Genomic DNA, 14379 nt, shown 5'->3' on the forward strand with positions numbered 1-14379 from the left:
TTCTCCACATCATTCTCACCTTTATTCTCTTCTCCTTTTGCCATCTTGCTAATGGGGAAGATTGTCGTCACGTGTACACAGTCCAGTATGGCCAGGAGGATTTTGGTTAATCGTAGGAGGTCAGAGAAGTTGTAGAAACCAAAGTAGATGAGATTTCTAGCTAAATTTACAACCTATTGTATTAAAAAAAAAAAAAGAAAAAAGCAAGATGGTGTTAAATACACTGTATCCTTCAGTTCTATTTCATGTTGACTAGTTTACAAATGACTGATTCTGATCTTCCTTATGGTAACAGAAGGCATATATTTTGCTTGCAATTTCTGATCAAATTTCATTTTGAAATTTGAAGATAAGAAAAATAAGAAACGAAAACCTGCAAAGCTACTGATCTGCTTTGATGACTAGATAATAAAAAACTGACCTAACCATTTAGTCTGTGCAGCTTCCCAGAGATAATACAGGGCAAGCCAAGTTATACCCAACAAAGACACAGAGAGCAACACTGTAATCCTCAGAAACATAACTCCTCAAAAGGAAAAGTGGTCTCGAAGAGAGACATTTGACTCAAAGGTAATAAGAATTTATGTCCCTCCAGTGATTAATCTCTGACAGGTCCCAAGCACAGCCTGTTTCTTTCCTGTCATTTTTAATATAAAGTACAGAGTATACGTAATCTTCTAGCGTTTTACACAATTCAATTCACCCTGAGTATTTCTTCTAAGAGCATAACCACATTAAGCCAACTGACTGGTATCAATTCTATTTTATTCTGGAACAAAACTGAGCTAAATTCCTTTTTCTTACAAAACCAGAACATTGTGATAAAAATCACCATGTACTGAAATATTTTATATTAACCCCATAGGAAAACGACCCATGAAAAGCAGACAGAACTCATAAATCATTTCATCATGAGTTACCTCAAATGTAAGCTTATTTTTCTCCTTATCAGAGAAAGGAAACCTCTGACAAACGACGTCTCTTAAATACTCCTCCACAAATTCCATGGTCTGAGCGAACCTCTCTTTAATTTCATCTTTGGAAGTTCCACTATTATCATAACTAAAAGGAAGGAGGAAAGAAAAGAAAGTCAAATTTCAAGTTCCCTCCGGCGAGGTCTTCCTCACTGCTCAGGCTCAAAAGCTAACACCTCCCTCCCAACACTTCCTATCCCCCCGTTTCCCTACTTTAGTTTTCCTTCCTTAACACCTATCATCAAGATATATTTTAGTGACGTATCTTGTTTATTGTCTGTCTTTCCCCACTAGTGCAGAGATAGTTTTCTGGTTTGTTTACTGACATATCCCTTAAGCCTAGCACAGAGCAGACACTTAAATATTTGTTGAATGAAAGAAAGAGATAAACAAGATATAAAAATACAATCATGCATCTCTTATGTTCTTGAGGAAAGAAATAATATTTTCCATCCACTTTATTTTAAGCTCAAAGAAAAAAATAATCTCATCGTTCTTCTCTGATTTAACTAGACTTAACCTGATCATAAGTGGTTTGTCTACTATTACACAGAACATTATAAATAAGAGGTTTTAAACGACACAAGGTCTTGACAGGGAGAAGGAGCCAGGCTCACTCATCGATGGCGATCTCAGAGGGAATCTCGGACCAGAGGCGGGCATATTTCACGGGAGTGACTTGCTCCTGGGGATCTCGGTCCACGTGCATATGAAGCATAAGACGACAGAAGGATGCCCTCAGGTCGTAGGGTAGGTTCTCATCAGACATGCAGCGGAGAATGAGATCTACATCCAGCTGGCCTGATATTTCATTAATGGCGAGGTACTGGCGGTCCAGACACATTCGAGCAAAAAGGTTCAGCTGATACCTGGAGAAATGTTACATAAAGCTCACTCTCTAGAAATCATTGAGGATGAACAGAAACTCATAGCAGGATAGTCTAAGTGGCCTCGACTTTCATAGGAGTGATATTTGGCCATCTGAACTTACACATCAACACCCTTAAAGTGCTTTTGTACATCAAACTTCAGCTTTCGTTCCAAGCAGAGACAGGAACAGTTCAAGCTACGCCAACAGTCACACATGCCTATCCTGCTGTTAAAATGATTATGTGACTACTTGATTCCATTTTGCCCTTGATGTATTATAAGTGGGGGAAAACTATTAAGCCAAGAATGTTGTCTATTTCTTCACATTAAAGACTAAGTAGGAAATGTTAAAGATATCATTCATACTGCCTTTAATGAGAAATTTTATAATACTTTTAGTATCTTATCTCATATGAGTCTACTCTTGACTTTTACACATTTGTGAAAACCATGGTGTAAAAAGGAGAGGCTCCTCAAAATGTCTTATGCTTTCTTCCTCATCCAATTAGACATGATCTTTGTAACTTCTGGTTGGTGAACTTGGCCAGCGAAGCACTCTTTCTCATTCATTCTTGGGGAGCAGACTCATCAAGCATTAAACAAGTAAACACACTTATAACGTGAAATAAGAAAGCTATAGCTTCCAAAGAGGCAAATAGTGGCTTCTGATTTAAAGCCCTATTTATTACCAATAACCAGGAGTTGAAAATATTCTCAACCTCACCAGATATCAGTGAAATGTAAATTAAAATATGATTCTATTTCATGCTCATAAGAGTAACAAAAATTAAAAAGCATCCCAACATTCAGAGTTAGCAAAGACAAAGAGAAACAAAAGTTCTCATTTACAACTGGTGGGAGTATGCACCAGAGTATCCAATTCAGGATTGCTTAGTAAAGTTTAAAATATGCATTCTCTCCAACTGAATAATTCCACTCCTGGTGTGGAATGGAAACTCTTACACAGGTGCACAAATTTGAACAAGGATGTTTCCTGACATGAAGAACTAAATTACGGCATACAATGAAATCAAAGAGCAAAGAAAATGTGGCACATTAATAAAATAGAATACCATTCAAGTCTAAATTAAAGAAATGGATCTCCCTCCATTAGCATGAATACACTTTAGAAAGAATACTGAATAAATAAGGCAGGTTTCAGAATGGAACTTAAGAGTATGGTACCATCTACATAAAACTTTAAGGACAGATAAATTACTACATATTATTTATGAATGTATACAAATGTAGTAAAATACAAATGCACAGAGTGTGTGGAAGGATACACCCCACGTGAATGAACTGGAGAGACTAGAACACAAGAGGTAACAAAAGGTATGTAACCGCAAAGTTTTATTTATTTTATTAAAAAATGCTGTAAGCACTTTTCCATCATTTCTTCCCTTTGATTCTCAAGTATTTTTTGGCACTCTTCCTTCTGTTCCTTTCCATTCCGTTCCCTTGAGATGGCAGGGCCAGTAGGCCTTAGTGCTAGGACCGAGGAGATACTGGGGATGGAGGAGGCAACCGGCAGAGGCGGAGACTGAGCAAACAGGTAAACATACAGGGGATAAAGCCAGCTGGGCTTCTCATCATCAGAGAACAGAGTTACAAATATAGAAAGGGTGAAGATCAGAATAATCCATGGTGTTGGAATGGAACTGGAAGTACAGATGCAAACTCACGGTTTTTAGCACATATTTGTATAGACATATAGAAGTAGATAGATGTGTGTATGCCTATATAATATAAATATAGATATATGTGTGTACGTACACACAACACATTTCCTAGCTCTATGAGGTTGGTGCTATTATCTCTATATTGCAGATAAAGAAACTGGGGCATAAAGAGGTACATAACTTGACTGAAGTAAAAAAGCTAGTAAGTAGAAAGATCAGGATTTGAACCCAAGCAGTCTGAGCCCACAAAGTTATGACCCCATACCCAGAGGCTGATGCAAGCATTCATCCTTCTTTTGACCCAGCCACGTCCAGATATCAATTTACTATCTAAGTATCGATAAAATCTTACACTCTAAACTACTAAAATACACATCTGTCTTTTTGCTAGACAATCAGATGACACCTTATGATTCCTTGGAGCAATCAACAAACTAGCAATCAATTCCTAATCGCCACCCTTTTGGAGAACCCCAAACCGAGCTGGACACGACTCCCACTCACCTGTAGTAGCTGAGAACATCTCGGTCTTCCTTTTGACCTTCTTTAGCATCTTGTGCCAGTTCCCTGACACTCTTGCTGCGAATTTCTTTGTTGCTGTCCCTCCAAAATAGCCACACCTCTTCCTCATCTTCTCCTGCCTCCAGAGCATTCTCTCCAGTAGAAACACCTTCAAATTCAAAACGAGAAAGTACCAACCTAGAAAATAAAAGGAAGCAGAATTCACTATGTTTGAAATCCTTGCTAAGCTCTGATCAACTACAACAATGTATTGAACTCTAGCTTCACTTTCAGCAGAAAGACTCACTCAGAAAGCCATTTTGCTTCTCCCACTGGCAGAACCACAAAGAGCCAAAAATTAACTTCTTCATACACTTTAACGGGGTTGTTCTCAACCAGAGTGATTTTGCCCTCCAGGAGACATTTGGCAATGTCTTGGTTGTCCCAAGTAAGTGAGAGGGGTACTACTGACAGCTAGTGGGTAGCAGCCAGGGCTGCTGCTAATCATCCTACAATGCACAGGACAGCCCCCCACAACAAAAATTATTTGGTCCAAGTGTCAAAATGCCAAGGCTGAGAAATCCTGCATTAGCCCAAGCCCCAAATTAAGTTATACCTGAGAAAAAAAAACTACCACTATTTTAGGGCATAATTTAGTGGGGTTTTTTTTTTTTTTTTAACATTGCCCATATTTCTGACACTATACTTATCAGGAAAACTGCTCCCTTTTTGAGAATGAATCACTACTATTACCAAAACTTCTGTGGACCAATAACTACTTTTTGAACAGTGGTAATTCAAACAGCTCTTCCCTGTGCTGACTTAATCTCAACACTGAATTATCTCCTTTCAAATTTAAAATTGATGATCATACTTAGAGAACTTTAAACTCTTAAAATTAAACCAAGTGTATAAAACGCTCCTTGGTGTGAGTTCCCATTACTTTTAAACCTGTATGCACCGTAAGTGACACCATGTGCAGAGGAGGCCACACTAAAAGCAAACCTAATAATTCCCCTAACCAAGACCTTTGCAAGACAAAGATCAAACGCCAGCTAACCTGACTTCAGACAAAGTTTGAAGACACCGAAGAGTTAGGTTTTCTTACTCAGGAGCACAAACATCCACTGAACCACACGTTTCCCACCTACATCCCTTTCTCGTCTTTATCTTAAATTACAAGACCCCCACTCACTTGGTCTCAATCAGGATGTCAGCATTAGTTGGATTCAGCACAGCTTTACATATCAGTTCCTGGGTCACTGGAATCGATTTGTTCATGGACACACACAGGTCAGAGAGGTAATCTAAGAATCTATTGAGAAATGAAAACCAAACAAAACATTTTCTGTAGACAGAGTAGAGGTTTGGCTCTCGGAGCCTGACTCTTCCTCAAGACGACAGAACCAACATTCCTTAACAAAAGAAGTCAGCAACAGTCTAGGTGTTGGTGCCAGTGACGATGGTACCACTAGTTGGCACACAGAAGAAAGAAAGAAGCAAAAGAGGAAAGATGGCAGTGGATGTAGATGAACTGATAGTAGATGAAGAGGTGATGAGGCGAAAATGAAAAGAAGGAACAACACAAGAAAGAAATTCACATAAGGAAGAATGGTGAAGACGCAGGGTAACCAGAGAGGTTAGGGACAAGGCTCTGATGCTGGACTGTGCGAGTTGGAATGCCGGTTCTGATTTGTATTAGCCATGTTCTGATATGGCCTGTTATTTGGGGAAATTATTTAACCTCACTGTGCTCCAGCTTTCCCATCTATAGAAGGGGAGGATGTGCAATCTCAGAGGATTAAATGAGATAATTCATGCGAAGTGCTTAATTAGCTCACTGCCTGGCACAGGAGAATGCTCATAACGTTAGTTATTTTTATGGGTGGGGGCAGTCATTTTAGAACAACACTATCAGCTCTCCAGAGTGACAGCCTGTGATACCCACATTGTTAACTATTCCCCACGGCACCTGAAATGGTATGGATTTAATCAGAAAGAGAAGAAAAGAGGAAACAGAGTGGGCCGGCGGTGGGGGGGAGATCTGTGTAAATGAAATAGAATTGATAGAAGTCACTAATATATAATAAAAAATTCAAGTAATAATTAAGTTTGCAAAAGACTCTTACTGATGATATTTGTAGGTAGTGTTCTGATAATCAGGGGTGCAAAAAGTGAATGAGCGGTCAACTCTAATTGGTATTTACTGTGCATCTCCTAAGTGCCAGGCACTGCCTATGCATTTACCCTCCTTTAATTTTCCTAACTACACATTTAGCAGGTGAGGAAATTAAAGCTCAGGGGAAAACCAAGGTCTCCTAGCATAAAAACACTAGAGCTAGGACTCCACCCCAGGTCTCATTCCAATACTATGTTCTTTCTACCACTTATCCAAGAGTCTCTCAAGACCTGTCCAACCAAAATCTGTCACTAGCAGCCCCTAAAAAGGAAATCCAGCAAAAAGCACCAAGACCAGCTCAGTGCCTGTATCTTAAATGTGTAGACACCTTCTGCCAATCAACCCCACTTTTGCCTCACCTGGGCTCCCTGTTCTTTCGCACCAGACTGACAAATGTGTCGATCTCCGCAGCGGTGATGTGTTTTTCCAGGAGTTTTCGGTTATTGTGGAGCAGGGCAGTGATCGTGTCTTCAGCCAGCACATCATAGCCAATCTGCTTCTGCATGAAGCCAAACTGCTTGGCTATGTACTCCTTTGAAGGAAGAACAGAGAGGTCAGCACAGAGGACAAAAGACAATATGGTCAATCTAAAAACAGGGAGAGGAGCAACATTCCCTGATGGGAATTACTGCTCTTAAGGGGAATCACAGGAGAGCATCTTTCCACAACTTTCTAAGCGAGGGCAACAGGCGCAGACTCTCTCGCATCCTTTATTTTACTAAACCTGCCACACAAATGTAATCAAGCAAAATATCCTGTATTGACAGATGGGCATTTTATTAAGTGTACAGTATAAATTTTAATGTAGTGACTTATTTTTTCTAAAAGGTCAAAAGCTGTTTTTCAGCTCTGATTTTATTACTAATTCAAGAGGATTTAACTGTGCCTTACTGCTCTGTGCTGCTGAATAAAACACAGGTAAACCTACCTGGATATTTAGAACAATGTTAACCCAGTTTGTTTTCTTTATCTGGGGTGAAAATATATTTTTAAAGTCAATAGGTAGCAGAAGCAAGTTAGAAATACCTAAGCCAGTCAATCATATTCAAAGAACGTATGAAAACATCTTTGGCTTCTCTTTTTTGGAATCAGACATCATACTCCATAGGAATATTTGAGAATTCAAGGAAGCCTCTTATGAATATTTATTTCTATTCAAAGATACTTTCTGGCCCAAGATAGACTATTTGCTTGCTCAAAGTTCAAGGAGCCCTTGAAACCTGGTTTAATTTTGGGATTTTCTATTAATTCCAAAATCCTAAACACTACCCAGGACGAACACAGTGGGCATGGGCCACTTTTCAGCCCATATTCAACTAGGATATATGTTTGAGAATTCATGAGCCTTCAGGGATATACTTCTGCCAACTGATAGGGGGTTCACAAACAACCAAGGAAAGACAGCTGATGTGGGGACTGGTTTAGACTCCTCACGTACAAGCAAAATGTCCCAGCACACATTACAGGCTCTTATGTATCCTCATTCAAAGATGGAAGACAGGAGCAGAACAAAATCTCTTTGGCGCTATTTGAGTATGGTATTAATGCACTGGAGGTGAATTTAAAGCAACCATAAAGCCCAAAGGTAATCCTGTCCAGACTAGTGAACATAGCGTCATAGGGACATGATACTTTATATGCAAACAGCAGCAAAGGCAAAGGCCAAGGTTTAGAAATATTTGCTAACAAGGTTAAATCTAATTCTTTAAAGCATTGCTTAATATAAACACTATCTTTATGATGACAAACAAAAAACTTTACAGAGAAAAGTTTAAATTTAAAGGCCAGAAATAGTGGCACTCAAAAGCTTAAAAACAAAAGCCTTTTTTAACACAACGTATGGATTGGAGTCAAAGTTCTAACAAGCATGATTCTGTGTGCCTAGAGCACTTTATGTAGCACAGACTTTCTTAACCTCAGAGCTACTGACTCTCTGGACTGGATAATTCTTTGTTGTAGGGGGATGTCCTGTCCATTGCTGGATATTTAATAATATCCCTGGCCTTGACCCACTAAATGCCAGGAGCACCTCCAAGTTATGATACTCAAAATGGCCTCCTGATATTGCCAAACGTCCCCTGGGAGACAAAATTACTGCCAGTTGAGAACCACTGATGCAGCCACACAGTTCTCAGGTTTCCTTAGAATCTCAAATTGTTTGGAACCCCCAAAGAGGCTAGATATTTATTTCATGGGAAGAATGTAATATATATATTTAGTGTGATGACATAGATGATGACTCAAAATGTCATAAAACACGAGCCAGAACCAAAATAAAGTGAAAGTTATCAGCAGAGATGCAGGATACAGAGGCGGGCAGGAAGAAAAGATTCCACTCTATGTTCAATATAAACACATACAGTCATCCCTAAGCGTTAGAGAACATGCCATTAAAAATACTATCAATGTGGGGCTGGCCCAGAGGCATAGTGGTTAAGTTCTCATGTTCCGTTTCAGTGGTCCAGGGCTTGCCAGTTCGGATCCCAGGCACGGACCTACACACTACTCATCAAGCCATGCTGTGGCAGCATCCCACATAAAATAGAGAAAGATTGGCACAGATGTTGTTAGTTCAGCAATAATCTTCCTCAATCAAAAAGAGAACAATTGGCAACAGACGTTAGCTCAGGGACAATCTTCCTCACCAAAAAATCCCCAAAAACAACAACAAAATATGAATGTAATGTTAATGTCAAAAAAAAAATAGAAATCTTTTTGAAAGGTGGCTGCAGAAGGGGAATTCTCATGGTATCCTTCCAAAGGACTCTGTAATACATCTTCTTCCCAGGCTTACAAAAATCTGTTTCCTTTCTAAGAGCAAACTTAACAACAAACTATTCTCTAGCCATTAAATAAATATGTATGTTAACACTTAAAACTCATGAGGAAAATATATGAACTTCAGGGAGGAAACTGCCAATCAATTCCCATCAATCCTTAATCCCAACCTGGTTCTTCCTGTAGTCTTGCTGTGAGTGTCTCAGGACCCTGTAGCAGAGCCGGCAGATATGTCTGAAAGGAGCATGCCGCTGGTCCCCAAGCTCCTCAAGCCGCAGCATTGGGCCATCGCCACAGTCTGTGAATGGGGCCTGTAACAACTTGAAGATCTGTTTGTGAAAAGAAAGAGGAAATACTGTCATCACCTAGTGTGTTAATGACTAACTCTCTGTCTGGAAGTAATACAACCTCAGGGGTGGCTGCACTCACAGGAAGGTTCTCTGTCCAAACACATCAATAACCTGAAGACTGCATCCACTCCATCAACTGGGACCGGCTACTCACTGAACTCAGTCCACCTGGACCTAACTCGTCCTCAAATACTGAAAGAGCAGTGTTTAGAGCAGTGGTTAAGAGTACAGACTCTGGAATCAGGAGATTCTAGGTTAAAATCACACACCTTTATTACGTCCTACTGACATAGATTACGGTCAAGGTAACCTTCGGTTTTCTCATCGGTAAAATGGAAAGAATCATACCTAGCTCACAAGGATGTTGTAGGGTGACAGAAGATAATAATTGTCATTTACATAAGTACAGTGATCAGTGAAGGCTTCTGCCATTGAATCAGATCATTTTGGCCCCTCAAGGAAGTGCTGTTGCGGAAATGAGCATGGGCATTAAGCCAGAGGTCTAATTCTGGGAGTCATCACATGAAACAGCTGGACATAATTTATTCTTGGACTGGAAATCCTTGTTGAAACATTATGAAGTCTTAACAAATTTTGTCTTTCATAGACTGACAGAAGAAAGAATTCTCAAATCCCAAGTTCCTATAGAGAACTGTGGGACTGGTAATTAATATGTTTTCTTTTGGCTTCAGTGGCCAGGAATTTTTAAGCCAAGCCTGCGGCCCAATATCCTATAGCTTTAGAGAACTATATGGTATGCATTTCTGGGCACTCCATCTACTCTAGCTTTGTCACTTTCCTCCCTCTAATGTGTCTTTACACCAGTTTATTTAAATTTATACCAGACAATACCATTTAGATATTTCCTGTAAGCCATTACTCATTCTTTATGGTAAGATTTGTGGTGATTTATAGGGGTCCCTGTAAGAGCCTATATAGACCCAAGTTGATCAAATACCCTAAATCTCCCAGACATATGAAATAACCTTAAGGACACATAGGACTTGATATTATTTTTGAGGAAAAGAAAGTTGTCAACTGAACTCTTCTTGGAGTTCCTAACATGAATTCTCACACGGTTGATATTCAACAAGTGTGTTTTCCATTGAACTGAGCTATCAAGCCATAAAAAGACATGGAGGAACCTTGGGTACATATTACTAAGTGAAAGAAGCCAATCTGAAAGGCTACACACTGTATAACTCCAACTATATGACATTGCGGAAAAGGCAAAATTCTAGCGACAGTAAAAAGATCAGTGGTTGCCAGAGGTTAGGGAGAGGGATGAATGGATGGAGCACAGAGGATTTTTAGGGCAGTGAAACTACTCTGTACGATATTATAATGATAGATATATGTGATTATACATTTGTCCAAATCCATAAAAGATACACCACCAAGAGTGAACCCTAATGTAAACTACAGACTTAATGTAGGTTCATCAATTGTAACAAATGTACTACTTTAGTGGGGGATGTTAATAATGAGGAAAGCTATGCATGTCTGGAGTATACGATATATGCAAACTCTGTACTTTCCACTCATTATTGCTGTGAACTAAAAACTGCTTTAAAAAATAAAGTCTATTCTTTAAAAACATCAGTTGATCGAGTCTTCCAGGTGGGAATCATCCATGTCCGTCTCTAAGAGCAGTGATCCCAGCAGTGTAAGTGATTTCTTACAAACGCAATCCAATATGTCACATCTCACCGACCTGCTTGAGAATATTCTGTTCTCTCATCAGCTTCTGCCTTTCTCTGTTGGGCTTGGAGAAGACCACTTCAAGCACGTCTTGACCAGAGTTAGTTCCACCAGTGACAAAGTAAACCAAGTCTTCCAGCAGCTTGGTTACAGACCTTAGGGGGAAAGAAGCTATTAGAGATGGGAAGTGTTCAATGTTCAACAGGCTGGAAGCCTCAGGTCTAATGAACCAGTTAAACAAAAGCAGGCACATTCTTAATTTCCTCAAAATTGACAACTGAGGCCAATTACCAAAAAGACTGAAATACAGACAACACATTATCATTGACAAAAGGATTATCACCTCCAGAAAATATTAGCCATCAAATTTTTTCTCAAAGTAACCTCAACCCCCATCACTTATTAAGGTAGTTCCAGAGACTGAATTGGAGACAGTGAAAGAGAAAGACCTTTACAACTTCAGAGACTTTCAAAAAAGTGAATGCAAAATAACTATTTCTTGAAAACCACAAGTTGAAGCCATTCATAAATGCTAAGGCCTGCTACTCTCACACATGGCTGTTCAGAGCAGTCTTTCTCTCTGCAAGAGACTTTAAAAATCCCCAGTGGATGAGGATGAGTGTGTCCAGTTCTCACAGGTAGCCCTCACCTTCTTTCGTTCTGGGTAATGGTGCCCTTCTCCAGCTTCCCAGCTATGGAGCCCAGCACCTTGCTGGCATCGTTGGCAAAGTCCAGGTCCCGAACCTCAGCAGGAGAAACTGGAACTATGGCAAATGCTTCCTTATCCTCCTTCACAGGGGAGGTGCCAATCTGAAATGCAAGATGGTCTTTGTGGGACAGTCTCTTGGACTGAGAAGGCAACATACTAATCAAACACTATATTTACGGGACACTGGGCTATCCAAAAAGCTTGGAGCTATCTTGGCATTAAAATCACCTAGACACAGAAAAACATATGGAAGAAAGTACCCTAAATTGTTAACAGTTGTTACCTCTAGAGATTGGTATTGTGGGAACGGTGAGGCAGGAAATGGGGCACTACTATCATTTATAGCTTCATTGTTACAGGGAGCATGTAAGATTCTTACAATTAAAAAATATGTTTATAAATGCATAGGGAAAAAGCAAATATGCAAAATGGTAACTGACCCTAAGTGAGAGTATTATAAGGGTACCATTCTTTCAATTTTTCTATATACCTGCAAACATTTATAAAAGTAGAAGAAACAAATTCCAATAACCTCATCACCAAAAAAAAAAAAAAAAAGAAAAATTATGCAAGAGTATTATCCCATCTTAAAAAAAGAAAATCCTTATTTTGTGTATTTATGCTCTATGATCCTAGAGAAGGTGGGAAAGGAGAAGGGGACTTCAGGGAGACAAATTAAAAGAGCTGGGAAAATTTTTAAGAAAAAAAACTGTATATTCAAGTACACAGAGAAATAAAGAAATAATAAAGATTGGGGGGAAATCAACTAGGTATTTGATGTCCCTCAAGGCACAAGCAAACATTCCCCCAGCCAGAATCATCCTTCGGACAGACATGAAATCCAAACAATTGCTCAACCTTTAGGGCAGAAGCCATGGAAGAAAATAAAAGGTTCTAGTTATTTCAAAAGCCCTGGTCTTGCTTTAGCCAGGTCCCTTGGAAAGAATTCTTTCATCGCACTCAAGTTTGTCCATGACCACACTCTTGCCAAAGCAACAAAATTTCAGAGCTCCACACTCCTCCATTTGTCCTCAAAGGAGCCCTTTCATTAGGGAGCATGGGACCAAGAGGAGCAAGCCAAGTTCCGGGACTTACTTTCAGCATTACGGGCTTTTCTTCTTCTTTGTCAATGGGGATATTTGTGCTGTGAACCCAGGTATTAGTACACAGGTGTCGGAGCCGGACATAGGAGTTTCTAAAGGAAAAAAAGAAGGACTTTAGGGACAGGAATATTTAGGTCCTCTATAGCCACTGGCCTAAAATATATTCTATCAAAATGAAAAAGGGATACCAAAATGGTTTTCTGCTACAGAGAAAAGATGATATAAACTTAAGAACAAATGGTTCTGGTCCAAGATACATTCTGATGTATTAACAATAGCAAATCATTCATAATGATTCTAACATTATTGTGATATGCTATATTTCTAAATATAACATTATATCCTATGAATGAATATCTCAGAACAAGCTGAGCATTAGACAGAATAACAAGAAGTATTCACTGAGTGTATATTAGTGCTCATCATGTGAGATGATAAAGCAATAATTGAAATTTTCATATGGATCAATAAAGCAAAAAATAAAATAAAATTCCTGGAAGAAAATATGATTAAATAATTAATAACCTTGTGGTAGGGAAAGACTTTGAAGCATGTAACAAAATAAAAAATCCCTAAATTTTAAAAGTAAAAGATGGATATGTCTTATTAGTTAAATTTTATATCTTCAGTACAGCAAAAAGACACCATGAACAAAGTAGAAAGAAAAATGACAAGCTGGGAAAATAAAAGAGTAACACATAGCATTAAAAGGTTATTAATCCACATATATAAAGAGATCTTAAAACTCAATAAGAAAAACATGAATATTGGAAATGAAAATGGGACAAGGACACAAACCAAGAATTTGATAAAGCAATATAAATGGTCAATAAACTCGAAGTATACATTCAACCTCCTTAGTATACAATTTACATAAATGAAAACAATATATAATTTTATTGTACCATACTCCAAAGATCTGAGAAACTGATATAACCCAGTATCCATAAGAGCTTAGGGAAATGAGTTCTCCTGCACTCACGGTGAGAGTGTAAACAAGTGAAACTCTAGAAGGGAGTCTGGCACTTTGTATAACAGGTAAAATGTATCTATCTTTTCATCTAGCAATCCCATTTTTAGATTTTTCCCTTAAGAGATGATAGCACAGGTACAAACTGAGGCATAAAGATGTTCAACAAAGCATTATTTACAATAGTAAAAAATTATAAACAATCCAATTTCTCAATAACGGACTAGTTAATTTTAGTACATACAATAGAATGCTACACAGTTATTTAAAATGATGACAGGTGATAATCATTTACTTGGAAATATGTACAGAATATATTGCTCAGTGGGAAAAAATGTTAAAAATAGTTTAAAATCCCATTTATGATCAATTAAATAAATTAACACACAGGTTAACAGTGTGCCCAGAGATCTGTCTGAAACTACATAAACCAAAATGTTAACAGTAGTTATCTCTGAATGATTGAATTTTATTAGACTTTTCCTTGCTTCTTTGTTCTCCATGGGGTTTTAAAACATTGTTGTTTCTTTTTACAGTGAGCATGGATCATTTTACAATGGTT

At 38.6% G+C, this 14379-nt stretch overlaps 1 protein-coding gene across 6 annotated transcripts in view; it reads right to left on the reverse strand.

Annotated features, from left to right (window-relative positions):
• Positions 1-14379, reverse strand: part of ITPR1 (inositol 1,4,5-trisphosphate receptor type 1) — a 318989-nt gene that overhangs the window by 159392 nt on the left and 145218 nt on the right. For all 6 annotated transcript variants that reach the window (XM_014868346.3, XM_014868351.3, XM_014868350.3 and 3 more), the window contains 10 exons: positions 12840-12939; positions 11685-11845; positions 11049-11190; positions 9155-9313; positions 6566-6738; positions 5223-5342; positions 4031-4225; positions 1592-1843; positions 921-1062; positions 20-173 (listed from right to left, as the gene is read on the reverse strand). In XM_014868346.3, the coding sequence (XP_014723832.2) occupies positions 20-173; positions 921-1062; positions 1592-1843; positions 4031-4225; positions 5223-5342; positions 6566-6738; positions 9155-9313; positions 11049-11190; positions 11685-11845; positions 12840-12939 (1598 nt within the window). The remainder of the gene's footprint in view (positions 1-19; positions 174-920; positions 1063-1591; positions 1844-4030; positions 4226-5222; positions 5343-6565; positions 6739-9154; positions 9314-11048; positions 11191-11684; positions 11846-12839; positions 12940-14379) is intronic.

Source organism: Equus asinus, chromosome 21 (assembly GCF_041296235.1).
Source record: "Equus asinus isolate D_3611 breed Donkey chromosome 21, EquAss-T2T_v2, whole genome shotgun sequence".
NCBI classification, from domain to species: Eukaryota; Metazoa; Chordata; class Mammalia; order Perissodactyla; family Equidae; genus Equus; species Equus asinus.